This window comes from Alligator mississippiensis, chromosome 2, assembly GCF_030867095.1.
Source record: "Alligator mississippiensis isolate rAllMis1 chromosome 2, rAllMis1, whole genome shotgun sequence".
Classification (NCBI taxonomy): Eukaryota; Metazoa; Chordata; order Crocodylia; family Alligatoridae; genus Alligator; species Alligator mississippiensis.
This window is the reverse complement of record NC_081825.1, coordinates 232,528,739-232,556,408: the sequence shown is the minus strand read 5'-3', so window position 1 is coordinate 232,556,408 and position 27,670 is coordinate 232,528,739. Positions and strand designations below refer to the sequence as shown.

Genomic DNA, 27,670 nt, shown 5'->3' with positions numbered 1-27,670 from the left:
TTATATATACCATCATGTGTTGACAGTGCCCCTCTGTGTCTACATTGGACAGACAGGGTGTTCTGTTAACTTCTAGAGGTATTCTGGGAATGAACAAAAGTTCAAAGAGCCCATAGCACCAAAATTAAATACTAACAAGCATAAATGCACATAATTTTTAATAGGTAATTTAAAAATAAAATACAACTAGCATAAATGACTAAGCAGGACAGATGGGACAGCTCGAGCAAATTATTACAATTTGTAAAATATGCATTCAGCTAGAGAAATAACAATCGTATTAACATTTGAGATAATTCTAAACTAATTCCTAAAGTCTTAAAAAGCCTCCAGCAGTTGGGCAGCTTGTTAGGAAAAAGGATTTCTCACCTAGGTTTCAAATGAAAGTTTTAGAAGAGACCTTGTTCAGCAAGGGCTAATCAGCAAGAACTGTAGTTCAAGGCTGAAGAGTGTTAATTGAGATGAACCCAGAATGTTACACTGTATTGCCTGGCTCAATAGAGGTTCTATGCTTATATTCACATACCTATTTTTATCCCCAATTTAAGTTATATTTTGTCCTAAACCAGACCTAACTGGGATAAAACCACTAAATGTACTCTGCATTTGTAGACTAGACCAGCAAGTGCTAAATGTTCTCAACCTTCAGCTGAATTCTTTTAAGCAGTCTTGCTCACACTTTCTAAAATTATTCTCACCTCTGACATGCTCTCGCTTCCTTAGTTCCACTGCCTCTTAACTTAGCATTTGCAGTATGACATACCCAAATTTTGGTCAAGCAACTAGCAGCTTAGGCCCTACTACAATCTGCAGTTCCCTATATGAAAAAATGAATGGACACCCATCTGACATCAATTCCAGAAAGACACAAAAGCCTGTGGTAGGACCCTTTAACCCCTTCAGACATTCCATCACTGACCTCAGAGTAGCTGATCTTAAATAACAGGACTTTAAAAACCAATTTGAATGTAAAATTGTGGAACAAGAAAGCAACCATAGAATGGACTATAGATTCATAGACTGTAAGGCTGGGAGGGACCTTGGAAGACCATCAGGTCCAGCTGCCTGCACCAAGGAGGAAAGATAATTGGGGGTCAGGTGAACCCAGCAAAGTGACTGTCTAGTCCTCTTGAAGATTTCCAGGGTAGGTGATTGCACCACCTCTGGAGGGTGCTTATTTCACAGTCTGGACACCCTGGCTGAGAGGAAGGTTTGCCTAATGCTGAGCCTGAATCGATCTCCAGGAATTTGTGGCCATTACTCCTGGTTTTCCCCTCGGGTGCCCTGGTGAACAGTTGCTCACCGAGCCCTTGATGTACTCCCTTAGTGTAGCAGTAAGCTCCTACCAGGTCCCCTCTCAGCCTTCTCTTCCCTTTCATTCATGGTGCTAGTCAGTTTGGTGCTGCCAAGCCTGTAGGTGTGTTGGGGGTTGCTCGTCATTTCTCAACGTTGAACTTCATCAGATTCTGATCCGCCCAACTTGCTAGCCTGTCTAGGTCCACCTGTATCTGTAGGCTATATCTTCAAGCGTATCCATGCTTCCCCATAACTTAATGTTATCCACAAACTTGGCCAGTGAGCTCTTCGCACCCACATCCATATCATTAACAAAGATGTTGAAAAGTACTGGACCAAGCACTGAACCCTGTGGCACACCACTGCCCACTTTTCGCCAGGATGACACGGATCCATTTACTACAATTCTCTGGGTCCTATCCTGCAGCCAGTCTTTCACCCACCTGACTGTCTCAGAGTTAAGCCCACAATCCTCCAATTTTCTCACAAGGACATCGTGGGATACTAAATCAAAGGCCTTTTGGAAGTCAAGGTATACAATGTCAACCTGCTCTCTCATGTCCATATGATGAGTTATCTGGTCACAGAAGGAGATGAGGTTGGCAAGACAAGACCTGCCTGCAATGAAGCCATGCTGGCTGCCATTCAGAATCTTACCTTCTGCAAGCTTATCACATAGACTCCTTGGATTCTTATCCCATTACCTGAGCCAGTGTTTTTAAGCCCCCATGTCCCTCAGTGGGTTAACAGCTTTATCCCCTTTGATCTCTTCAACCCACCTTTACTTCTCTCAGCAGTGCCCTCTCCCCCTAGTATTTAAATGACCAGATTCCTTTTCATCAGGACCCCCTATATCTGCAAGTCCATTCACATTGTCTCACAAAGTAGGCTTTTGTCTATGAAAGCTTGTGTGTTTCTGAGCAACTTAATCTCTGAAGTGCCACTCTGCTGTGCCTTTTGCATTAAATTATGGAAAAGTATTACTTGCTTATTAATAACAAGCAACACCTTCCTCTTGATGAAGAGGTAGTAGCTAAATGGCAGTAACATCCCTGCAACAGTTATTGGTATGGAAAAATAAATTGGGGTAAAGCACTTTTGAACAACTTGTTAAACAAATCCCACACTAGTGTCCATCTCCTCAAACCTCATCATTGGCAGAGCTGAATCACAAACCTTTACCTTGCTTAGCCCCAAGTACGTCACCATGGACAAAACAGGGGCTGCCAATGCAAAGACCAGCAAGTGCTTTCTGATTCGATTCCGTTCCAGTCCAGCATGCATAAGGAAGGAAACCAGGCCAAAAGCTGCTGGTGCCTGTAAGAAAATAACAGTCAATACAACTTCTTCCTACCTAGGATTCTTGGCAACTTTAAGCAGAACTTTGAAAACAAAGTAGTTGAGGTAACTATTTTGACTAGCTCTACTGAAGTGGAATATTCTCAGCCTGAGCACTATAGTTAAACTAACTGACCTATGAACTATCAGGCCTTTCTCCGTGTTGTCACATCTCAATAACCATTGTAGTATTATTTCTTTACGGCACCACTGTATATGAAGCTATACTCTGGCTGACTAAGTAGCCTATCAGAGTATTAGGGTCTGTATGACAACTGTATTATAGAATACTGACATGTCCATTTCAATTTGATTGGCTGCAATAACTCTTTATTCCAATGTATTCCAATTCTGTAATTGGAATTTTCAGGCTATCTACAAGAAAAAAAAGATATGGATCCTTAGCCCCCCCAGTCCCTTTAACCAAGGCAGAAAAACCTCTAAAATTTAAATCCAATTCCATCCAATTAAGATGGGGTGGGGGGAGAGGGGGGGGGACTGTCAAAAAAGAAAACAGACTGCAGCTGTTTGGAGTGGTGGGAGTGGTCCTTGTTGCTCTATAGGCATGTAGGTAGGGGTAAGGAAAGCAAATAAGTAGGGACCTACCAAAATCACAAGTTTACAATTTCTGTGGAAACCGCTATTTTGGACAGGCTCTGCAAAAAAAATGCAGGCTCCATGCTTTTGGCAGGCTCCCTGAAAAAAGCATCCCACTTACCAAAAATAAAATGTTGGCTCCCTTTGGGGAGCCAGCAGTCCTTGTAGCCACTATGGCCTGGCTGCACAGCCTGCAGGTGTGGGGGAAGGAGGCTGCCACTCCTGCTCCTGGCTGCTGATTAGCTGTGAAGGCTACCTGTCATATGGCCCCACCTCTCACCACCTATCAGTGGCAAGGGGCAGGGCTGCATGACAGACAGCCCTTGCATCCAAAGGGCCACCGGGGTCCCTTGGCTGGAGGGGGCCTGCTGTGCTTCACCTGTGAACATGGCTGCCAGTCCCATTTTCTGCCCATGAAATCAGCTGGCAGCTACCTCAAGTTCAGCAGACCCCTAGAAATAAGAACTGGTGGGGTAAAGTGCTTTAATTAGAGGGACAGAAAACAGGAAAAGCATATATTTTTTTTTTTTTTTAAAAAGCAGACAAGGTTCTTTGGGTAAATGTGAAATCTTTTATTAGACCAACTCATCTATGAAAGGTGTTTTGTAAATTCCCTTTGAGGATTAGAACTGAGAGACTGCAGAGAGAGTGGTTGTCTTTTGAGAAATGGGCACCCACAGGTAATCCAGTGCACTAAATGCCCTGATGGAAAATATGTAGGTGAAACCAAACAACTGTACATCAGAATGAATGTATAACAAAAATCTATCCAACACTAAAATACCCAATTACCTGTGGGTGTGCACTTCTCACAAGACAACCACTGCAATCTCTCAGTTCTAATCCTTAAAGGGAATTTTAAAAACACCTTCTGTAGATGAGTTCACGAACTTCACTTCATAAATCTACTAGACACAAAAAATCATGGACTAAATATAGACAATGGATTTATGGCACATTATAACCTGCCTGACATCTGACAACCTCAGATCTACATTTTGCATATTGGCTTCTAGTGCATCCAGAACACAAAACAATAGCAGACTCCCTATGCCTGAAGAATGTTTGTGCCCAAAGCCTGCAAAGAACAACTTTTCCAACTATTTAGTGGTCTAAGATACCACATTTACCCAAAGAACCTTGTCTGCCTATGTCCTTAGACCAACATGGCTACAACCAACAGGTCCTTAAAAAACCCCACAACATTCTCTCAAAAAATTCCTTTTTAGAAATGACCTATTTTTTAAAAAGCTTTTCTTTATTCCTTTAAAATTAATATTTTACATTCACCATATTGCCAGTAACCATTTCAACTGAAGAAGTGTTCTTATTTTTAAGAACTCAGCAATAACCATATCCTGAACTAAAATACATTGTGGCCTTTGAGCTTAGCATCATCAGCTCTGAACATGGTTATAACATGCATTGTTTATTGCACAAATGAAAAATGCAAATGCATCAGATTTTATCTCTAAATACTGTAGGCATGCAAAAGGTATGAAAAAAATACACGGCTAATAAATGTAATATATTGTCATCACAACAATGGCGTATACAACTCAACTATACAACTGTGCACTTGAAATCCCTGAAAACAAGATCCAATAAGTATTGTACATGGTACAGACAGGACTGCCCATATATTAAAGAGAAACTAGAAAGCTGTTTTCAATTATAATATTCATAGCTTCCCCAAGTCAACATTTCAAACAACTTATTTTAGGAACTGCATTCAGTTTTGCTTTAGATGTCTGTAATTACATAACTGGTTTAGCCTCACTTACGTTTTAAAAAACAAAACAAAACAAACAAACAAACAAAACAGGATCATTATGAGGACTTTAAAAAGATTTACCCTTCAACCTGTTGAGTTCTCATCACACCTGCATTGTTCCTATAGTGAGAACCACACAGATAGAAACGAACCGTAGCAGGAGAGTAAGCTGTTTTCTACACTTTAACATGCCCTTTTTCTACACTTTGACATGCCCTCCTCATCTCTGAAGAGCTGCTGGCATACCCAAGTCAAATCTTTCTCTCTGACCCCCGCTTCAAATGCCTTGTGAGGCTGTTTTGTTTTTTGTTTTTTTTAACCAGTCTGTGCTGTTCTCTTCTTCCCCCCTATTTGTAGGCTTTGGTTGGCTAGCATGGCTGCAGAGTTTGGCATCAAATAGCCCAAATCCCTCCTTATTCTTTCCCTGTCTAGACTGACTGGACATGCCTTATATTTCAACACCCAGAACCATCTATCTTTACACAAGCATTCTTCAATCCCTTAATTTGTATTCCCATCACTCCCCTGCAGGACCACATTCCCAAGAGCCCCAAAACATCAACTCCTACAGGTAGAAGCCTGCCCCCACAACTTTAATAAAGAAAAGAAAAGATACTTCACACTCAGGACTTACCTTGTGTAACATAATTGCAACAAACACTATTAACTGGACACTGGTCTGGGAAGTGGAAGCAGCTGCACCCAATGCAACACCATCAGCTTAATGGATAGAAAGTCAGGAGAGTGCACATGAAATCACCGATTATTTATCCACACAGTTTTACTTTTTTCACTGGCCACTAATACATAACCTTACACTTGTACAAACAATTCCCCTCACTTATGAATGCCTTAATAGTGTCCCACCATATGTTTAACGTGCTTTGTTGTTGTTTCTGTGAGCCACTCAGAGTGAAACCCTCAAGTCAATGGGAGATTTGGTACCGACTTCAACAGGGCAAAAATGTAACCCGGAGCCAACTCAGTCTTTGGCACATACAGATGAACTGGAATTATTCTGCAGGGACAGCTTTGGTAACTAGGCTCTCCTATGTTATAAAACAGGCTTCCTACATAAAAACAGGCTCAGTTGTTTGTTTGTTTTTAATTGACAGAAATTTAGATATTAATGTTGGGATTATGAAGGGTCTACATATAACTAACATTGTTTTAATGGCTAAAGAAAAGAAAGGCATAACTTGCAGCTTATAAGAAAATCTTTTTTGATTGCTTTGGCTTGAGATGGCCACAACACAATAACAAATGAGTTACACAAACGGCTCTTACTGGTTTAATTCATTCACCAACCCTTCATATTATGCCACACGACCCTATGTTTTATACCTAGCACCATTATTTTCTGAGAGAAATGCCTTAAAGGTAACTTAGAAAATTTTAACATTAATATTATTCTTCACTTTCCTTCATTTGAAAGCCTGGTTTAATTTAAGGCTATAAATCCAGCTGCACAGGTCTTGAAAACTCTTGGAAACACCCAGAGGCAGACAAGGTTCCTTGGGTGAATTTGATATCTTTTATTAGACCAACCCAAATAGTTGGAGAATATTTATTAAGCAAGCTTTCGGGTTCAAAAACCCTTCGTCAGGCTAAGGAAGTTTCAGCAGTTGGTGTGTGCTCTTCCTGGATGGAATGAAAAGTAAAGAAGCCAGGGGCTGGGCTGGGGAGTCAGTTGCCAGGCAGATTATAATGTATCAAAAATCCAATGTCTATGTTTAGTCCATGATCTCTAGTATCCAGGAAATCGATGAAATGGAGCTCATAGGCTCATCTCTGGGAAGTGTTGTATAAGTTTCCCTTGAGGATCAGGACTGAGAGATTGGAGAGAGAGTGGCCCTCCTGTGAGAAATGGGCCCCCACCAGTAATTGGGTATTTCTGTCTTTGATAGATTTCCTGTGTGTGTTCATTCTGGTGCGCAGTTGTTGTTTGGTCTCTCCTACATATTTTCCATCAGGGCATTTGGTGCATTGGATGAGGTATATTACATTTCTGGAGGTGCAGCTGTAGGATCCTGGGATGCTGATGGCTCTGTTGTGGGGTGTAGTAATTGTGGGGGTGGTGATGTGTTGGCAGGTTTTGGATTTCTTGACTAAACAGACATGGGATTTTTGATACATTATAATCCGCCTGGCAACTGACTCCCCAGCCCAGCCCCTGGCTTCTTTACTTTTCATTCCATCCAAGTGAGCACACACCAACTGCTGAAACTTCCTGACTAAGGGTTTTTGAACCCAAAAGCTTGCTTAATAAATATTCTCCAACTATTTGGGTTGGTCTAATAAAAGATATCAAATTCACCCAAGGAATCTGTCTGCGTGCACCTGCACGCACATCTGCCTGAATGTCCAGATTTCCAGTGGCAAAGGCCCTGTGATCTGTCTGGTGCTGGAGCTAGAACCAGTCATTAGTCAAAGTCCAGCTAAAACCCATCCTGCACATAAGACAATCCCTTCTCGCACTACATGTAAATTTTTTCCTGTAAAATAAAACAAATGATTTTTTTTAACAGGTAGTCTTTGAAAGCTCCTCAGAGTTCTGGAAGTGTAAAAGTGATTCAGCACAGAGGGATTAGCAAACAAAAAATAAGCAAAACAGCAATTAATTGGGGGGGAGGGGGATGGGACACGACAATTATTTTGGGCAGAGGGCTGCTTACCAAGTTTTGGCAAGCTGTTGAGGGCCATACTTCCCTCTCCAGCACAGGGAAGCAGGAACAGCCCCATGGTCCCAGGCCAGAAGACTCTGCTAAGCAGGGGTTTCTGGTTGGAGGGACAGAGCTGGGCAGGCCTTGCTGCTGGCTTCTGCCACCAGCTTCCTCTGGGTCCCTTTTCGGTTATATGAAAAGAAGTTTCCAGCCTACCTGCAGCATGGACAACTAGTCCAAGCGTAGTAGTGATTTTGGAATTGCTCGATCTTCCCGCTTCTGGGTCTGAAATAATGATCATCAAGAAATTAAGAATTACCAATACAAGCATAAAAGTTATGCTGGAAGAAAAATATTACTAACATTAAGGCATAAATTCCTAGCTACAACCAATTTTTATAGTAATGCTTTACTTAAAGGCCTTTTTATCTTTAAACAATACCTGGAAACACAAAAGATAATTTTTTTAGACCCTAACAACTTCAGAATCAACACAGCTTTTCTACACACAAATGAAGACAGGGATTATCTTTCACAAGTTACAGGAACGTTCATAGTGTAATACAGCAGTCATCTTTCTTAATCTCTTGAAACCAAAGTACAATTTAAAATTCTGTGCTGGGAAGGTGGAAGAGAATAAGTGGCTCAAGCCACACCTTTGTACCCTCACGATGTTGAATTGCTCTAAGGGCCAGTGCAGTTCCCAACAAAATGAGAGCAGCCAGAAGTGGCTCCAACTTGCATCATGCTGCAGACAGCTTTCTGAAGGCTGGCTCTACAGTTTGGAACTGCCCAGAATTTCCACACTATCCTCATGTGCTACAGGCCCATTCCATCCCCTCTACTCTTAACGTAGCCCTTTCAACAAGCCTCAACATGGAGAACACCTTAGGGCTCCCAATAGCAGTTAGAATTGTTATTATGTGGGCACTTTATGGACCTTCTATGCCACCACGGGTGCTGAAGCAGAGACACTAATCTCACCATACACTTTAATGCAGGAAGAGGATGCAAGACATAATTGCTTCTGATCAAATACAGACAGGCCATGCATGTCTGCAAATGATTGAAGATTACTCTACTCCCTCATCATCTATGTGTAATCTAACTTTTTGTGTTGGAAAAAAGGAAAAACCCACTCCAAACAGGAGAGGTATTGATCAGTAAAAATGTTTTTTTATATCCCCTTGAATAGACCATCAGCTATTATATAGCATAAAGACACCCATTCTTTTAATCCACAATGCTCAAACACCTGCTTTCAAGTTCTTTTATCATATGATTGCTATAAATTTAAGCTTCCTTTCTTCCCACTGAACAGTCTGACAAAAATCAGATAATCACATTTAATTTTATACCTTCATGGTAGCATCTAGAATTATTTCCATTTGAAGCAAAGGAAAATCTAGTCATCTGGGGATAATAAAATTGTTAGGCAATTAATATCGCTGGTTTAAACTCAGGAAAGGGAATTACATAAATTCCAAACTATTCTGGCAACACTTGCAGTTAATGTGCTGCATTTTACACCTTGGACACAAGACAAAGAGCAAGAACTGTTCCCTATAACAAAGTTTTTATGCTTCTGATGGGTCATCCACAAAAAAGAAGTCTATTTTCATCAAATAAGGAAACAGAAATCTGGCTGTAAGATAGACAAGGAACAAGGATTCAGACAGGTCATTCACCCAACTTTCTTGGTGGCTATTTGCTAATAAGCCTCTCTTCATAAAAGCTAATCTAATAAGGTAACCAAGTCAGTAAATAAAGGCAAAACATGAGTATTTCTGGAGAAAGTTTTCAAAAAAATTGAGAAAACTGTGGAAGAGGTAGGAAAAAACAAAACAAGGGAGAGGATCTGATAAAAACTGTAACCCTAAGTACATTGTTGAATACTGACAAGTATCAAGAGCAATAACAAAGTAAAATGTGACAGAATGGATATCATCATCTATTGTATTTGTCACAAGTCTTCCATAAGGGGATTATAGCTTTAATGTAAAGTTTTATATGTTTACTGACCTAGTTGTCAGAAAGCATTATCTAAACACTGTTGTACCCTACATAGAAAACCCCCATGCATTTACTGTAAATGTACTAGGATTAGGGGTGCACAACAGAGATTTCTGGGGCCGATACTGATAGCTGATGTTTAAGGAGGCATATTGGCTGATACTGATCTGATTTCCGATACAGCTGCCTCCAGCTGGTAAGTCCGGTGTGGTGGGAGGGGAGAGGGAAGGGAAGCGGGGGCACATGCTCTTTCCCTCCCCCACCGGGGTGCAACCCGTGGCAGAAGCCACCTGCGCCTGCCCCCTCCCTCACCGCAGGGGGCATTGATCTGCCCCCCAGCTCTCTGTGTCCCTTCCATCCCCTTCCACCACACTGGACTTACCAGCTAGTGAGATAGCTCTCCACACTGCTGGCTGTGCTCCTCACTGCCCGAGTACTGCACTGCAAATTTGTGCAACACTGGCATTTAATCGGACAAATTAAATCAGCCCCATTGGGCCGATATCTGATACAGCCAGTTTTCTTTATACCGGTACTGATCTGATATCAGACCAGTGTAAGGGTGCACCTCTAATTAGGATGATCACTACCAATGTAGTCAGCGCAGAGGCAGAAAAGGATCTTAGGAGTCATCATTGATGCCAAAATGAACATGGGTTGACTGTGGGGACACGGTCAGGAAAACCAACTGTACCTTGTCATGCATCCACAGATGCATCTCAAGCAGGTCCAAGGAGGTGATCCTCCACCTCTATGCGACACTGGTCAGGCCACAGTTGGAGTACTGCATCCAGTTCAGGGTGCTGCACTTCAGGAGGGACATGGAGAGAGTCTAGAGGAGGGCCACCCACATGATCAGGAGTCAGCAGGGCAGGCCCTACGAGGAGAGGCTACGGAACCTGAACCTGTTCAGCCTCCACAAGAGAAGGCTGAGGGGGGAATCTAGTGGCCATTTACAAACTAGTCGTGGGGGACCAGCAGGCGTTGGGAAAGTCCCTGTTCCCCCAAGCACTACCAGGAGTGACAAGAAATAATGGTCACAAGCTGGCAGAAGGTAGATTCAGGCTAGATATCAGGAGGCACTACTTCACTGTCAGGGCAGCTAGGATCTGGAACCAACTTTCAAGAGAAGTGGTGCTGGCTCCTACCCTGGGGGTCTTTAAGAGGCTGGATGAACACCTTGCCAGGGTCATTTGACCCCAGTACTCTTTCCTGCCATGGCAGGGGGTTGGAGCTGATGATCTGCTCAGGTGCCTTCCGATCCTACCAACTATGAAACAAGGAAAGTCACTATAGGTCCTATCATGCCTGTGGCCCATGCAAAATCCACTTAAGTCAATTGTGCACAGCTGGGCAGAGCAAAAAGTAAAGCAGAAAAGTAAAACTCTCTTTGGCATAGCCTTTTTCAGTCTAGAGGCTTAGTGCTTACCAGAAGTACACAAAATGAGCATACATAATGCTCATTCAATCCTAGCACAACCTGCACTAAAACTTTTACACCTCATTAACGTTGTTACCTTGTCTCTCCTAATGCTTCTAACAGCAGCCTTGACATTAACAGGACCTAGTTGGTTCAGGTCTACTATCAGATGTCTGGAAATTGACAGCTACTAATCAGTTAATGAATTATGCAGTTAAAAAGAGTACAATTACATTAGGAGTAGAGACTGGGGCCAAAGGACTCCTGTGCACTTAAGCAGTTTATGATCTTAACTTACCTGCAGATAGCTGACATTTGTTACAAGATAAGCTCAACAGGTTACAAATTGCAACCAACACTCTGTTACTCAGCCAGGCAAATTACATCCTTTCAATAGGCATATTAGTAGAATACATAGCACATTAATCCTACAAGGTTTCAACTATCAGTACCGTATCAATACTGTTGTTCATCCATGAGTTTTAAACAAGTTCTCTCTTCAGCATGGCAAGGTTTAGCCTCCAAAGCATTAATGAATTAAATAATCAAATCATGCAGCACTTGAGTGAAGAGGGTAACACTACTTTAGTATTTCATACCATTGCTGCCTGCCTTTACTGTCTGTAGAACACCCTAGCAAAACTTAGCCGTCAACCTGAATGGGAGCCTGTGATAAACTTAAACAACAATGTTCAGAAACCTGCAATGTGTTATTTAACTTTAGCATTTTGGTTGTTGCCATGAACTCTAACCTAATCCTACTATGTTAGAGGAGGCTTGACTTACCATCTGGAGCATGCACGTGAGAGTTGCCTATCTGGTCCACCAAAAGCATGAAGACAAAGCCCAGGACAAGGGAAACCCCAATGTAGGCGTGTAATCTTGAATGGTCGTGGCCATGCTCGTGCACGGCTGGTATCTCAGCTGCTTTCTCAGACTGAATCACATTTTGAGTCTCGCTGGCCTGATGGTGCTTCCCTGAGACAGACAGACATGGTGATTAGTCGTTATCATCCAGAGGGAGCTCTCAGAGTTCTCTATTCCTGGCCTGAGAGCTTGACATTGTTAAAGACCCGGTTAGAGCAGGGGTTGTCAACCAGGGGGTACGCATACCCCTGGGGGTACTTGGACCGGTCCTAGGGGGTACACTCAGGTGGGCAGGGACAGAGCACTGCTATTTCCCAGGAGCAGGGTCAGGATGGGGCAAGGGCAGTACTGCCCCTCTGTGGGGTGAGAAAGCTTGCACAAGGCAGTAGCTGCTGCCCTCACCTCAGTCCAGTGAGCTTTCCTGCCCTGCCCCTGGGAGGCAGCAGTGCTCTGTCCCACCTCCCCACTCAGCATCTGGCTGCATGCTACCCCTCCCACCTGCCTGGTGTCTGGCTACTGAGGGTACTTAAGACTAAAAAAAAAGTTGAAAACCCCTGAGTTAAGAGGAAAAGTGATGGAGGCAAAGATTTGGGATTTTATTAATGACCTGATTTATCTTGGGGACAGACACTAGTGGCATACGCTCACTTGCAGGTTTCCTTCTTTCATGCTCTAGTGCAGAAGAGTGAATCCTCAGTAAACAAGCAGGTGCCACATTACCGAAATACAACACAGAACCTTTATATTTATAGGAAATAGTGTGAAATGTTTTGTTTTAATTGTAGGTTGCCAACTCTATCAAGGAATATTATCAAGTAGTTTAGAGCAGGGCTGTCCAAATTCAGCGCAGTACCCAGGTCACACGCTGCACAGATGATACACTGTGGGGATGGGCTCTCGGGATCCCCTCCTCTGGGTGACACTAGCAATCCTCCAGGTCTCCCCATCCCCACTGCACCGGCAGCACATGCCCCCCTCCTGGACCCTCACCTACCCTACAGCATTGGAAGAGGTAGCTGCAGGAGTCACAGGCCAAAAGTTGTACAGTTCTAGTTTAGTGGGGCTGCCCAACCTCCCAGTGGCTGACAGCCACAGACTCCTGGCCACACATCACACAAGCTGCATACTGCAGCCCCTCCCCCACCCGCCTTTGCATCAGGGCATACAGTGTGCCCCCCCCACACTACAGAGCCACGCCACATACCGCCCAACCCTCCCAGCTACAGTCTCTCTCAGTCTCAATCCCTCAATGCTCTGCACTATGCAGCTGTGTCCCCATGGGCAGGGTAAGGCAGCAGGAGGGACAAGGGGGAACCCAGGGACTCCAGTGACAGCACCTGGAAAGCAATTGAGGGAGCAGCACCCACACTGGGAGTTTGGGGGCAGGAAGCAATTTAACACCAAAGGCTACCCATTAGACAGCCCTGGCTTAGGACATGAACCAGTAGGGTGGAATAATACACAAATGTAGGAGGTATCTTTCTAAATTTTCCTAAAACTAACAGTTTTACTGACATTTGAATTGAAAAGTATTTTATTAGACTGACAAAAGTCTAATTCAAAGCATCAATCCCTTCTGAATCAAAAGTTCAATTTATTCTTAGGGGTGTGCTCACACTAGCAATATCAGTGCATAACAGAAAAAAACCGCACAAAGCAAAACACGTAGTAAAGCAAGAAAAAAAAAAAAGAAAAGCGAGAGAAGGATGACATTTGTTTTGTTAGGCTCCAAATGTTCGAATTTGCAGTTAATGCTTCAGGAAAAGTCATGAACAGAAGTGTTTTCCTTTTGCCACCCCTACTAATTTCAAAGACAAAACAGTACAGAAAACAAACAGAAATGTACTGAAGTGATACCAGGGGCAAAAAAGGGAAATTAAAACAGGCAGAATAGAATGTGGCAAGTCACATTCACTATGAAAAAGTATAAATAATGAAGCTTTAAACTTACAAGGTAGAAAATAATTTGTGTTGTATCAAACATACAGGGCCTATTGTGCCATGGCAAGCAGAGCCCTCAGACCTCAAGAAGCACCATTTGGTTCCCTGCATGCACATCCATTCCCATCAGGGAATGGTTGGTTCCCTGCATTCCCATCCATTTCAGCAGGAGCTGCATGTATGTACATCAGAAGTCACAACATGACTCAAATGGGAAAGCAAGCCTTTATTGACGCACATTTAACCCTACTTAACAGGGCCTGTTATAGTTTTTTAAAAAATTACGTGGCTTCTCTCTCTAGCTAATATGGTCAAAGTCAGCTCGTCTGCCCACTTGCTGTCCAGGTGTAGAAAAGCAGCACGCATCTAGTTCAAACAAATCAGGAATCAGGAGCTTTGAGCTCTGTTCTGGCTACCTCTGCAAACTCCATCCATAAAGGACCCTGATGTCTCTGTATCCCATACCTCTGTAAGGTAGGCACAAACCAGCAGCTGAGTCAGAAGTTTGAGCTGATATCCCCAGTTTGGGTCTCAAGCCTCTAGAATATGCTGTCTCCTCCCAAAACAGGGATATTATATGCAAGTATGTATATTTGGTTGAAGAAGTATTTGTAAAGCATGTGAAGTTCCCAATATGAAAAGGTGCTATGGAAGGTGTAAGCACGATGCTGTGCTAGACCCAACCTTTTAATGCTACAATTATTTTGATCCCCCCACCCCCACACACACTATTAAAGACACCTGGACAGTTCAGGAAAAACACAACAATGTCTCATTGCTGCTTTTCTTATAAACTGAATGAACCTTTGGAAAAAAAAAAAAAAAAAAAAAATCAGTGATGGGGGTGTGGGAGAAGGGAGGAAGAAGAATACATTATGCACAGGAGTTCAGCCATGCCCCAGGCATAGATATTAATTTGCAATTAAAAGAACATTGCCAAGTTTATTGCTTTATTTTCCCTTCTCTTCCTAACTTTCCAGGAACCTTTGCCTTGCTCGCTACACCTGGCTTAGTCACTTGCTTTTGTCTTTCTCTCTTTTATGTTCTCTCTGTCGTGTCTGGAATTAATTTCTTCATCTTGTCCAAGAGAATACCCCCTCTTTTTTACAGTCTTCCCTTAAAAAGACTGCTTCTGAGAGTCCTCAAAACAATAATCCAAAAAATAGAATAAACCTGACTGAAAAGAAATCCCACTTGTCAGTTACACTTTCTAGTCATATACACAAAAAGCAGCTGTTTGGAAACCCTGTAGAGCAGGGATGCACAACCCATAGCATGCCACAAGTAGCATAGGAAGCTTTGTGTGCAGCAAATGCTAGATGGAGGTGGGGGTGGGGAGAGAGAACAGGCAGCACAGGGAAGATGGGATAGGGAGCAAAAAGCGAGCATCAGATGTAGCAGGGAGCACAGGGTAGTAAGCACAGAATCAGACAGGGTAGGGGACACAGGGCAGAGAGCAGAAAGCACCATAGCAGATCAAGCAGGGGAAAGGGATCATAAGTGGCACCCAGGGAGGGCATGGAGCTTAATTTGCAACACTCCTGCCTACCAAGGTCGCTTCCACTGCTGTAGAGGAATAGTTACCCATTTCAACAAAATCTTTCCCTTAGATTTTTTTTTTTTATAAGTTCCAACAAAAATATTATTACTAGCTTTGCTTTTGTAAGAACTAAATTTTTTTGGAAAACCTTTGTTTGGGGCCAAGATATAATCTTTTAAATATGTTTTTTTCCAAAACAACTAAGATAAGCAGAGAAGGGAACATATGTCCACAAGTTAATGTTCTCACAGCACCGATGAAAGTGTTATCTAGAGAGGAAAACAAAACAATAAAGTTTCTAGGAATGGTAACCTAGCAAACAGCAACCAGTAGAAATGGTGAATTTAAACAAATAGAAGCCTCAGTGGTCTGATCACACGAGGCAATCTCAGAAAAAAAGTGGCCTGACTGAGCCAATAAAGATGCTTTGCAGAATTTGGCTTCAGGTGACTGACCCATTCACCTTAGGGGGGAGAGGGGGTGGGTGGTGGGAACTAAAGCACACTGAAGTCAGAAACTTGATTTTAAAAACTGACTACTGTTAAAAGCAACAGGTAAGAGAAAATAACCTTCCTCCATATATTCAGGTTCAGGTTATCACTCCATTTCCCACCAAACCTTGCAGGACACCACTACCCACATCCTTCGGACTTCACTTACAAGTGTACAACCTTCTGCACTGAATTTGTGGTGATATTACCAATATAACACAGCATCAAGGGGGACTTGGATACAGATTACACAGCTAAAAATGATTCACCTGTTCTAGCATCAGCTATTCCTCTCATCTTCCCCACCCTTTTTTTTTGGTTCTTTTTTTTTTTTTTAAATAAAACTTAATTTTTTGTGGTGTTTTAGGATAAATCCCAAATAAGAAATATTCTACCTTTTTTGATTGCACACAAATATCCAAAAGAAAATGCAATCCAGTAAGTTTCTCTCTCATATCAAAATTTTATTTTGTATTTTTTTTTCTCTTTTGCCATATACTAGAAGTGATCTTGTGGACCAATTTTCCTGTATGTTTTCTGTTCATTTGGAAGTAAAAAGTGAAAAACTTAAGATTTAAAATTGTTACTTTGCCAACCTCCATGTTATTTTATATATTGAGTTCACATCAGTTTGGGTACATAGTGTGAGCATTGAAAGAAAAAAAAAAAAGGGGGGGGAGGCAGCAGGGAGGGTAAAGGGACTACAATGTTTTTTCCAAAACCTAGAACAATGCCAAAAACACAGGCAAACATTCCTGGTGTGTGCATGAGTAAGAACATATGACAAAGAATAAGCTTCACAGATTAGCTTTACTTTACATCTACAAGATCTGTAGTTACGATTTACCTTAACAATTATTTTACAGTCCAATCTGTTATATTAGCATGGAGGGAGGGAAATCAATTATGAATTTATTCTTGTATCAATGACAGATTCAGATACCTTCTAGATGCATGTGATCAGCCACAAACAAAAAAAGAGACTCAGAATCAGTTAAGAGTTATGTACATCCAAGTATAATAAAATAAATTCAGAGGTAAGCCTGAAAGTCTTCTTAGCTGATCTTCCAAACTTAAGTTACAGCAATGGATGAAGGAAGGCTGGAAAGTTAGATCAGATTCTTAAACTTAATTCTGAGTGCCTCACTTTTATAGTTGAACACTTTATCTCTTATGAGACTCTTTACGGTTGAATCAATGTAAGCAACTGCAAAGCCTCTGACATCCTCTTCATATCCACTACACAGAGTCCTACACCAATGTCTGAATTTATTAATTTCAGTCACTTCTTCCATTTCCCGATCAAAGGGAGACAATGGCTCAAGGTCTGATTTGTAACTTAGGACATACTGAGACTTAAATGCTGCAGAGCTAAAGAAAGTAAAATTACTTTATCTGAGAAAAGTAATTCTTTCAATGCTACTTGTATTTCTTTACAGCAAGACTGATTTTGGACAAGCTATTTGATGTTACAAACGTAGTTTACAGTATCATTATGGATTACTGAATAGAAAGTGACAAGTAAATAATATGTTTGGAACATTTTAACAGTTTAATAGCTCTGATGAGCTTATTGTGGCATCAGGGATGGTAAAAAAAACAGTAGGAAATGTAATGAAAAAAATAACTACACTCAATTGTTTTCTGCTAACCATAACATTAAAACCAGAAATAATATTTAGCTCATTTAGAACTAAAAAGGCTGGCATCTAAAGCTCATGACAGCAAGACCTTATAATGGAGTACAATTTATAAAGTGTATGAACACGTACACAAATTGTGCTTTCTATAACGGGGGGGGGGGGGTGTGTGTCTACGTTTCTCAAATAGGAAAGTAGTTTAAGTTACATGAGAGAGACTATATGCACCCAAGATGCACAAAGTGCATACAAAATAAACAGAACATGAAACAAGCTAAACTATGACCATATGATAAACTCAAAAGATGCATTTCTCTAATGCAGGTAAAAGAGGAGCCAAGAATTATTTAGAGAAAGAAACAAAACTGAATGTAGCATACAACAGTAGTTCCAATCTGTATTAGTATCTCAGTCACGTTGGGAAATTTCCTTAAGGTTTCCTTACCCTGACCTTAAAGACTGCAGCAGGACCCAATGCACTGCTGTTGTCCATCTTCAAATGGACTACAGATTTTAAAAGTATTCAGAACCTTTATATCACAGAAATATAAGCACTTCAAGATCCAACTAGGATTAGAATGCAATCAAATGAATGGGAGGGAACAAACAATGACTAACTTAATTTAACTCAAATGAATTTAAACCTAATTAAGCGTTTAGTCTAGGAAATTGAAATAGTTTTCCCAAGCCTTTTGGGTCTAAAGTGTGCTCCCTGCTTGAGTCTATCCAAGACATGAACTTTAACCAAAAAAAAAATGTTAGCCTAGCTGGCAAAAAACAGCCACAGTTCCTTCTGTTTTACTTAGTGGAATGTAACTGTGCTTAAGTAAGTCCTTCAGTTACTAGAGAGCAGTAAGGTACTCCCTTTATCTTCATATACTTTACCTTGCAAAAGAAAGGTAAAGTATATGAAGATTAGAGGTGCACCGATACATTGGTCTGTATAGTACCAGCACCAATACAAGGAAAAATTGATATCATTGGCAACTGACATATTTGGGCTGATATAGCCGATAACATCGCTGATAAATTCACGTCCACAGGCGCAGCTCCAGCACGCACGCGGCCAGCCCGGCAGCTTGAAGCGCAGCATCTGGCTGTTTAGTCTTTCAGGGAGAAGGGGCCTGGGGGCATATAGAGGCCCCCACGATGAGGGAGGGAGTGAGGCTGGGGCAGGGTGGGGCACAGGATGGAGCCATATGTTCGAGGCATATGGGGGGCAGCTACCCCAGAACTCGTTGTAGCCCCCCCCCGCCCAGTGCCTCTGCCGTCTGCCCTGCCTTCACCCTCCACAGATTGGGGGGGGGCGGGGGGGGGAGTGGCAGCACATGCCCCCATCCCCTCCATGCCCTCCCAGAGTGTGCACAGTGGCAGGAGCTGCCCCTGCCCCTGGAGGAGCGGCAGCTCTGTCCTGCACCCCGCCCCAGCTGTGCAGCACCTGCTCCACAGCCCCAGAGCCAGCCCGTCCCTCCCCCCCTCATCACAGGGGCCTCAATCTGCCCCTCCAAGCCCCTTCCCCTACAACAGACTTACAAGCCAGACACTTACCAGCTGCTGGGCTGAATATCAGCAATTGGATTGGTACTGGCCAGATATCGGCCCAAAATAATCTTTATTGGTACACCCCTAATGAAGATCTATAAAACCCTTATAGAGGTTATAACAACTGAAAAGGACCTAAACCACAGAAAGTAGCAGTCTATAAAACACAAATTAACTTCCTTTCAAAAGCAACTGCTGTGATGTTTTGGTAATGGAGGAAGAACTTTAATTGTTTTCAGACAACTGTCAGGCTATCTTTGTTGCCTTTCACAAGGACATCTATAAAAGCTGGTCTGTTTCTCACCCTCCAAGATATCTTCATAAAGTGCGTGTACTCCTTCTGGTACAATCACAGCCAGGGCAGTTCCGCAGAGGAGCCCAGCACCCAGGACAGTCACCAGCTTTAACCTTTCCTGCAAGCACAAAACAAGGAATATATGTTATCAATGGGAATCTCTTCCAAACACAACGACACCCAGGAACTTTAACAGTTATGTTCGACAATCTGGTCAAGATTTTGTTAATAAAGACTCATACCATCAGAAATGAGTATTCCTGATTCCAGAGAACAAGGTCAGGTGTGTATAATAGAAGTTTCCCTTGCTATGTTTTTAGGGTTGACTCTTACACAAGCATTAAATGAATTCTGTCATCTACAGACTCTGGACTTTTCCTAGATACATTGTAAAAGCACTATTGAGCACACAGCACTTACAGCCTATTGGAGTAAACACAGTTCATGCAGGTATGCTCAATATACTGATGCTTCAGGAAATACTACCTTGAACTGCAAACATATAGTGGCTTACCATCATAGTTTACAATACTAAACATCATTTAGAATACTCTCTCCTAATAGTGAGGACAATCAAACAACAGGGAAATGGGAATGGGAAGCAACTAACAAATTACTATATTTGTTTAATTTCTGTAAGAAATTTCAAGCATACCTCAAAAAGATTCCTTGTTATAGCTGAGCACACATTTTCATTCCAGAACCTGAACTGCAAAACTTTCAGGAATGTAAAGTTAATAAGCTATGAGAACAGAAACATGTATTGTCAGCAACAAATATGGACAATGCTGAGGAACAAATGAAAATTAAACATACCATCCTCTGATAATTACAGGCACCCAAGTCATGTGAAGCAGAAGACTGTTTTCCTTGCTTGTGATAATTATTTCACTTCACTGCTAATTTACTCCTTGTGTATCACCTGCCACCCACTGATGAACAGCACTGAAGAATTCTGAAGCATGCTAACCAGCAGCCCAATTTTCACAAGTTCATGGGCTGAATAGCTTTAAGAGCCTCAGTCATCTTTTGACATATCCTCTACAAATGGTAATTGTTTATTCTTGTGCACAGAGGCATAACTGGCAGAATTTGCACCCTGGGCAGCAGACTCTTACCTGACAGGATTTGTACTTTGGAGTGCCAGAATGCAGGGATTCAAGGCTTTGGACATATAGAGCGGAGCAGGGTCCTGCTCTGAGGGGAGGTGTCACTGCCAACAGCTAGTTTTTTCCTCCCTTGGCCTTCCAACTGCTGCAGTTTTATATGGTGAGTGAGGATCCAAATCCCTTAATTCAGGGGTGGCTTCAGGGCTAGGGAAGTGTTAGCTTGGCTGCTGGCACTGGCCCCTGACACCTCCCCTCACAGCAAGTGCAGAGGGGAAGGGGAGTGATAAGGGGACTGCTGACCCCACTCAGTTGCGTGTGGCTGGAGCCCCAAGCTCCTCGTCTTAATTATTCCAGCATCTGGGGTTTCTGCCCCTTTTTGTCTACCCTCAGGCTACTGTTTGTGCAGAGTGAAATGCAATAAAGTAAAATAAAATCAAACTTTGTTTTAAGAAAACAAAAACCCTACTCTACAATGTTAAAATCAGTAAGTCAAAGTTGCATTAATAAAAAGTACATTTTTTTTTGTTGACTACAGTTTATATCACTTTAATGAGCCTAGATGAGGTAAGCTGCTGCTTACAAAAGCTTGTTATATATCTGATTTAGTTAGTCTAAAAGGTGCAATTCTACCCTGATTTCTGCCTAGATTATAAGAAATGGGAAAATGCTTTAGTAATTTTGCAATTTTTGTACTGTGGTTGAACGACAGAGTCTATAAGGGTTTCATTTATTACATACTGAGCATCAAACAGTTTTGAAGGCCTGATCTGTCCAGCAGTGTATTTCTGTAGCCTGCAGAACAAATCCACGCTGTGCCAAAACTCAGCTTTCATATTTAAAAAAGTACATTTCAAGTCCCTCTGGCTACAAAATTATTTCACTGACAAACATTATGGTAGGTGGAATAGATGAGATGGAAATAAAGGCCACAACGAGAAAAACTAGGAATTGCTATAGGAAAGGAAATGCAGAGGAGAAAACAAAGGAGAGGTAAATGGATGAAGGAAGAGATGCAAAGGACAGGGATAACAGGGGGCCTAAAAAGACAGCATATTTCCTCAAAAGGCAATGAATGCAATAATACAGCATGGATTTGAAAAAGCTTATTACTAAAGGTGATATTCTTCTCTTGAATTTTGACATGCATGAATTTTTCTGTTCTGAATTATGGGAAGTACATAGTCCTGCCTACAGATCACAATTAAACATGGAAGTTTGCCCCCACTACTTCAAATGAGTTTCAAGTCAGGATACAACTTTAAAAAAAGCACCTGCCTCTGCCTGCCCCAGAAGGCACGAGGAAAGAGAACAAGGAAGTCAGTAAAAACTTGTGCTTACATAGGCTAGAGAAGTACACACCAGATGGCCAAGTTACTTGTTGGTTTTTTTTTAAGTATGAAAAAAACCAGAAGTCCCTATCTACCTATCTTTTCAGCAGGCACCTTACCCACAGACTACAGTGCTGTGGCAGCCTGGAGGCGGCGGTGATGATGGCAGAGAGGAGCCATAGGGCAGCCCAGGCACAGGCTCTGGGCAGCTGCAGCAAGAAGGGCTCAAAAGCGATGATGGGGTAGGGCTGATTTTCCTCTGCACTGAGCAGCAGCTTCTGCCTGGCTGCCATCACTGCTCAGCACAGGCACGCGTTCCAGAGCAGGCGCAGGGTGGGTTGGGGTTGTGCACATGGGTTCACTCCAGCCAGGGCAAATCCGGAGTGGGCACAAGGTAGGCCAGGGTCAGGGTGGGGGCGATGTGCTGTTGGCAGTGAGGAGGTGCAGGGTGTAGCAGGGTAGATCTAATTTAAAAATCAAACAGATTTAAATTACTGGTCAGGAAGCCTTGATTTAATCATTGTTTTCTACAAAAAGTGCATTCTTGCTTAATACATATTATTCACAACTCAGAGATAGATTTAGGTTTCATTTCTAGAAGGTACACTCTATACCAGTGGATCTCAATCCACCAGTAGATCTTGGAGCCTCTTGGAGTAAATCTGAGGCTGAGGTGGGGGGCTGAGTGCCCACATGCATGCATGCACACGCCCCAGCCCAGCAGGTCAGTCCGTGGAGGAGGGAAGGGGCGGGGGCTGGATCAAGGCCCCTGAAGTGAGGGACAATCCTGCAGAGGCAGGAGCCGGGATAAGCTCAGTGGGGCCCTGGCCAGGTGGGACTTACCTGCTGGGGAGGCATGCCCCCAAATAATTTTTTCTCCCTCTGCCTCAATTTGCCACCCCCCTCTTCCCTCCCCACACTTACCGGGGGAGGAGGTGGGATCGACAAACAGGGGGGACGGTGGTGGTGCATAGTAGATCTTGGGTTGCTTTTAAATGCCAACGGTGATCTCCTACTTAAAAAGGCTGGAGACCACTGCTGCTCTATACATTTTCAAGCATTAATTTATTTTGATATTTTTTCAGATCAATTTTGTAGCTACATCAGAAAAATGAATTGTGATTCATTTATTGTATTTACCAAAGTTAATTGAAGCAGATACTTGTGAAGTCATTGGGAGGTAAATGATCTTCAATTCACTAGATTAATCGTGGATATTTGGGGGACACTTTTGCCACGGTGTATTAGGAAGACATCAAACGAGCACTGCAGCCATAGTTATTAGCTTAGGGCTTTCTTCACCTTCTTCTAGATTTCTTTTCTCTATTACAGTCTGGCAAGCCTGTTGCCATGATAGGTCTCTCTTCTACCATACCATTCCCTCACTAGTTCTCAAATCAATGGAGAGGATAAACTCAGAAACTTTTCCCTCAAGACTTCTGGAATGTTCTGCTCAAAATGTTTCTCTTTTATTTGTACTTGCACTTATCTCCAGACTACTCCTCCTTGCCCAGATCTACTCAACCCCCAACAATCCTTTATTCATTTAACTTCTTGAAACTTTGCACTTTTAGAGAGAGGTAAGGGCTCGACTCTGTACACAAACTTGCAGAGACACAATAGGGTTTATGGGTGGGTAATCGGGTCTTCTCTCTCATCTCCATATACTGCTGTTAACAAGGATGTTATCTCTAGAGACAAAAATCCAAGTTTGAAAACTGGAACTAAGCATCACAGAGATGCTTAAGGGGATCTTCTAGACCAGCAGTCTCCCAGCGTGATGCCCACAGGCAATATGGATAAAACTTCAAAAGAATACAGAAGTAAAGCAAAGCTGCATTTTGAAGTTGTGGCTCTAATGCAATTTTAACTAATAGATGAGATGATCGGATTGATCTAAAGTCTAAACTTTAATACTCATATTGGCATCCACTGCTTTTTCTTTTAAATTCAAATGTGCCCTTGGACACACAAATGTTGGGAACCCCTGTTCTAGACTGAGCACTGAGTCCCACTGGATAGAGTGGTTTTCATTAATCTTTACTAATCTACAGGGGAGCCTCTGGGAACCCCGTAAGACTGGGCCCCTAATATAGTCCACGGCCAGTCATGACCTATTCATAAAACTTTTTTTAAAAGGTTACATGAATATATAGTCTCACAGAGAATATGATTAGAAGTTATAATCCCTATTCCATGACAATACCTTTGAGCATTAACTATCTTTATATAGGTTTAGTTTTTTTTAAAAAGCATCTTAACAAAAAAATAAAAAAATACAATTAAATAAAAATCTGACAAATAAAAAATACAATTATTTATTTTTATTATTTGTTTAATTGTTGATTTTTATCCACCCTGGCACACAGACTCCAAGCTGTTGCAAGGAAGGTGGGGGGAGGGTGAACAGCTTGCAGCAGCTCCCCAGAGCTACCTATGCAGCCCACAGTAGAAAAGACACTTGAAGATGCATGTCCACACACCCTTGCTTCAGAATTCCAGATATGTACTTCACGGATATTCTGCAGCTGTTAGGCAAGGACAGAAAGCTCAGTGAAGCCCTCCTGTTCTTTGTGCAGGCCGGAAACAATACAATGGGTCCACCAACATAGCAGTGGGCACCAATATCCCACTGATGACAATGGCTTTGGCAGGGAATAAGGTACCAGCTTGTCCAAGCATGTAAATGCCCGATCTCCTTAGAACTCCGGCATTGTGCACCTTGTCAGTATTTCCTCCCACAGGAGTTCACAAAGTGTGGACTACCAAGCCCTGGAAGATAAGGGGTCAATACCTTTTACAAATTAATACTCACAGGTTCCTTCAGGAGAGTGGACTATGGCCACTTAATTGCTAACCACAGGTCAAGTACATTCCAGTAAGCTCTATTTTCTGAAAGCATGCTTTTATTTAATTTCTTGTGCTCATAACTCACAGTAAAACTACCATTTTAATTTATTGGATTCTTGATACATTAAAAAAACAGGATGCAACTCATTCTGCACTGGAAAATACTGGGGTTCTAAACTACAGTGATAACAGTAGTAATAGCAAATGTCTCATTTGTGCAGAGTAGCAGGTGTTGCGCAAGATGCTGTCCTTACAACCGTTAGTTTTCTGACTGTAACTTCGAGTGAACAGGATCCCCTACAGCAAGGAATCCTTGATGAATGGACATGACATGTAAGAGTAATTGCAAGTTGGCCATACTTTACCCAATATATTGCCAAAGCTAAAACTTTCGATTTGAAAAGTATACTTAATGTTTTGTTAATTAAGACTCCCTAATGAAGGGTTAAAATTGGAGCAAGCACTGAAATTCCTGTTTTGCAATTAATATTATATGCTATAGAAGAGATCCAATCTCCAAGGTAAGTTCAAAACTAGATTTATGTAAATCATTAAAATAATTTATTTAAATGAAAGCCTGAACTAGGGAACTCCATTAGTTAAAGATAATAAAAGAACTCCCAGACGTGCCAGTATATAGTTTGTCAGGCTTGATAAAAGAAGTGATCCAAAGTTGCATAAATCCAGAATGCCATAATTGCTTTTGATTCTTCTAATGGGTAAAAAGTCAACTAACAGTGTTAAATAAAATATTAGTGAAGCATGAAAAAAGGGATTTGCCTTTATATAATTAGAGAGAAAGCCACTACAATGGTTTTACTTTCCCTAAATAAAGTGAGAAAGTACTGATCATCATCATCTGACATATGACAAAGCCAATGCTAGTTTATGACAATGTTACCAGTCATTTGCAAAGGTTTAGGGTTGAAGACTAAGAAAAATACTATGGGGCAAGCACTTTCAGAAATTAACAATTATCACAGCTACACAGCAAAATGATTAGGTTATTTTCACTATACAAATTGTACTTTGGCTAAACCAGCACAACTTCCACGTAGACATTTAATTTGAAAGGAGGCTTCTTTTTTTTTTTTTTAAATGTTACACACGTTTCTAATCAACATAAGCAAACTAAGATTATCCACACAGCCTTTAATGCCATTTCAGCTTAAATCAATTCTTAAAACACAAACCTTCAGTTAAACTGGTGCACTACACGTAAACAAGCTGAAGAATTTAACATAATTAAAGTAAAACCAGCATGGCTGAACATTCTGAAAAGTGGATGAAGTTTAGTTAACCTTACTTAGTTACTATAGAAATGGGAGCCATTTGAAGATCACTTATAGGCAGAAGTGCTTGAATTATATTGTGGTTAAAGTTTTGTGAAGTACACCAGTCCAGAAGTTAGAGAAAACAAGAGAATCATAAAGCCCACAGTCTCCCCCACAGCATATGTAAAAAGTGATCAGAAGTCACGTTCAGGACTTGGTCTCTCAAGTCACCACTCATCCCTGGCCCATGGAGCCATGTCATCCAGTCCACACGTCCAAAAATGTGGTGGTGGGAAGTACTGGCAGCAATTGCCTCTCCTCTGCTGCCAAATTTCCAGACCCATGGGGAGCCACATGAGCCAAACACTGGATTAGCACATGGAAGTGGGTTGTGGCCCAATCCAGCCACACAGGAGCTGGCTACAGGTGGCTAAGGACCGGATCCTATAGCACAGGGTCAAGCAGAGACAGCATGGGGCCCCAATCTGGTAGGGGCTTTAGGGGTGGTAGTGCAAGGCCTTGCAGCACTCATCCAGCCACCCACACCAAAACCAAAACAGACAAATTAATGACAGGTTCAATTTCCAATGTCTGATCTAGTGGCTCACAAGATACAAACACTTTCTCAATTTTCCAAAAGCATCTTACAGCATTTGTTTTTAATATTAAAAGGGTACAGGGACAGTATTCTTTAATGGTTATTCAGAAAGCCAATCTGATAATCACAGCTCTTGAAAATGCAGTTTGCCTTACCTTAACTTTTAAAAGTGATTAAGTATGCATACTAGTAAGTAAAATACTTTTATTTCATAGATTTCATACATTTTCATAGACATTAGGGGATGGAGGGGACCTCATGAGATCATCGGGTACAGCCCTCCCCCGCATAGGCAGGAAGTCAGCTGGGATCAAGTGACCCCAGCAAGAAATAAATCCACCTGTTTTTTGAAGGAGTCCAGAGTAGGTGCTTGCACCACCTCTGAGGGGAGTTTGTCGGCCCCTTGCTCACTGGCACTGGAGCCTGGTGCTGAAACATGTGGCCTGGCCAGCCACGTTTCAGCACCAGGGCGAGGGCCAACCATAGAGATGCTCTGGCAGCAAGAGTGTCTCCATGGAGGACCCAGCCTCCGGTTGCCTCAGGGAGCAGTCAGGGACTATGCCCTGCTCCACTTTTTTAAACATCGATTTTTTTAGACCCCTGGATATCCAGGGGTCTAAATTTTCTCCCTGCACTGCAAACTTGCAACATGGGGAACATTTTTTTGTTCCCACACGTCTGTTGCCCCACCTCAAAGGGGTTTGAGGAGGGGCAAAAGGCACGTGCGCGCTCGTGTGGACGCGCCCTTTGGGTCCAACCCTGTAGCCAGCAGTTGCCTAGCCATCGGACTGTATGATGATCAAGGCCACAGTTCCCCAGCTTAACCATGAGGACATCATGGGAAACTAGGTCAAAGGACTTCTTGAAGTCCAGATATAGGACGTCCATGTCATCTCCCTTGTCCAGGGTGCATGTTACCAGGTCATAGAAAGAGATGAGGTTGGTCAGGCAAGACCTACCAGTCACAAAGCCATGTTGGCTGGCATTCAGCAGCTTGCCATCCATTAGTCTGGCATTAATGGATCCCTTGACAATTTTCTCCAGGATCTAACATGAAAGACCATAAATATGCAACTTAAAACTGACCCGACCAA

General features: G+C 42.2%; 1 protein-coding gene across 2 annotated transcripts in view; it reads right to left on the bottom strand.

Annotated features, from left to right (window-relative positions):
- The window catches only part of SLC39A9 (solute carrier family 39 member 9), a 43,338-nt gene that overhangs the window by 13,608 nt on the left and 2,060 nt on the right, over positions 1-27,670 (bottom strand). Inside the window, exons 1-6 of one of the 2 annotated variants that reach the window (XM_059722901.1) lie at positions 20,073-20,096; positions 19,427-19,535; positions 11,888-12,079; positions 7,885-7,953; positions 5,640-5,725; positions 2,479-2,613 (exon numbers count right to left, since the gene is read on the bottom strand). In XM_059722901.1, the coding sequence (XP_059578884.1) occupies positions 2,479-2,613; positions 5,640-5,725; positions 7,885-7,953; positions 11,888-11,936 (339 nt within the window). In that variant the 5' untranslated portion in view covers positions 11,937-12,079; positions 19,427-19,535; positions 20,073-20,096. Of the gene's footprint in view, positions 1-2,478; positions 2,614-5,639; positions 5,726-7,884; positions 7,954-11,887; positions 12,080-19,426; positions 19,536-20,072; positions 20,097-27,670 lie in introns of those variants that run through there. The other variant, XM_006266062.4, reaches the window with a different exon arrangement.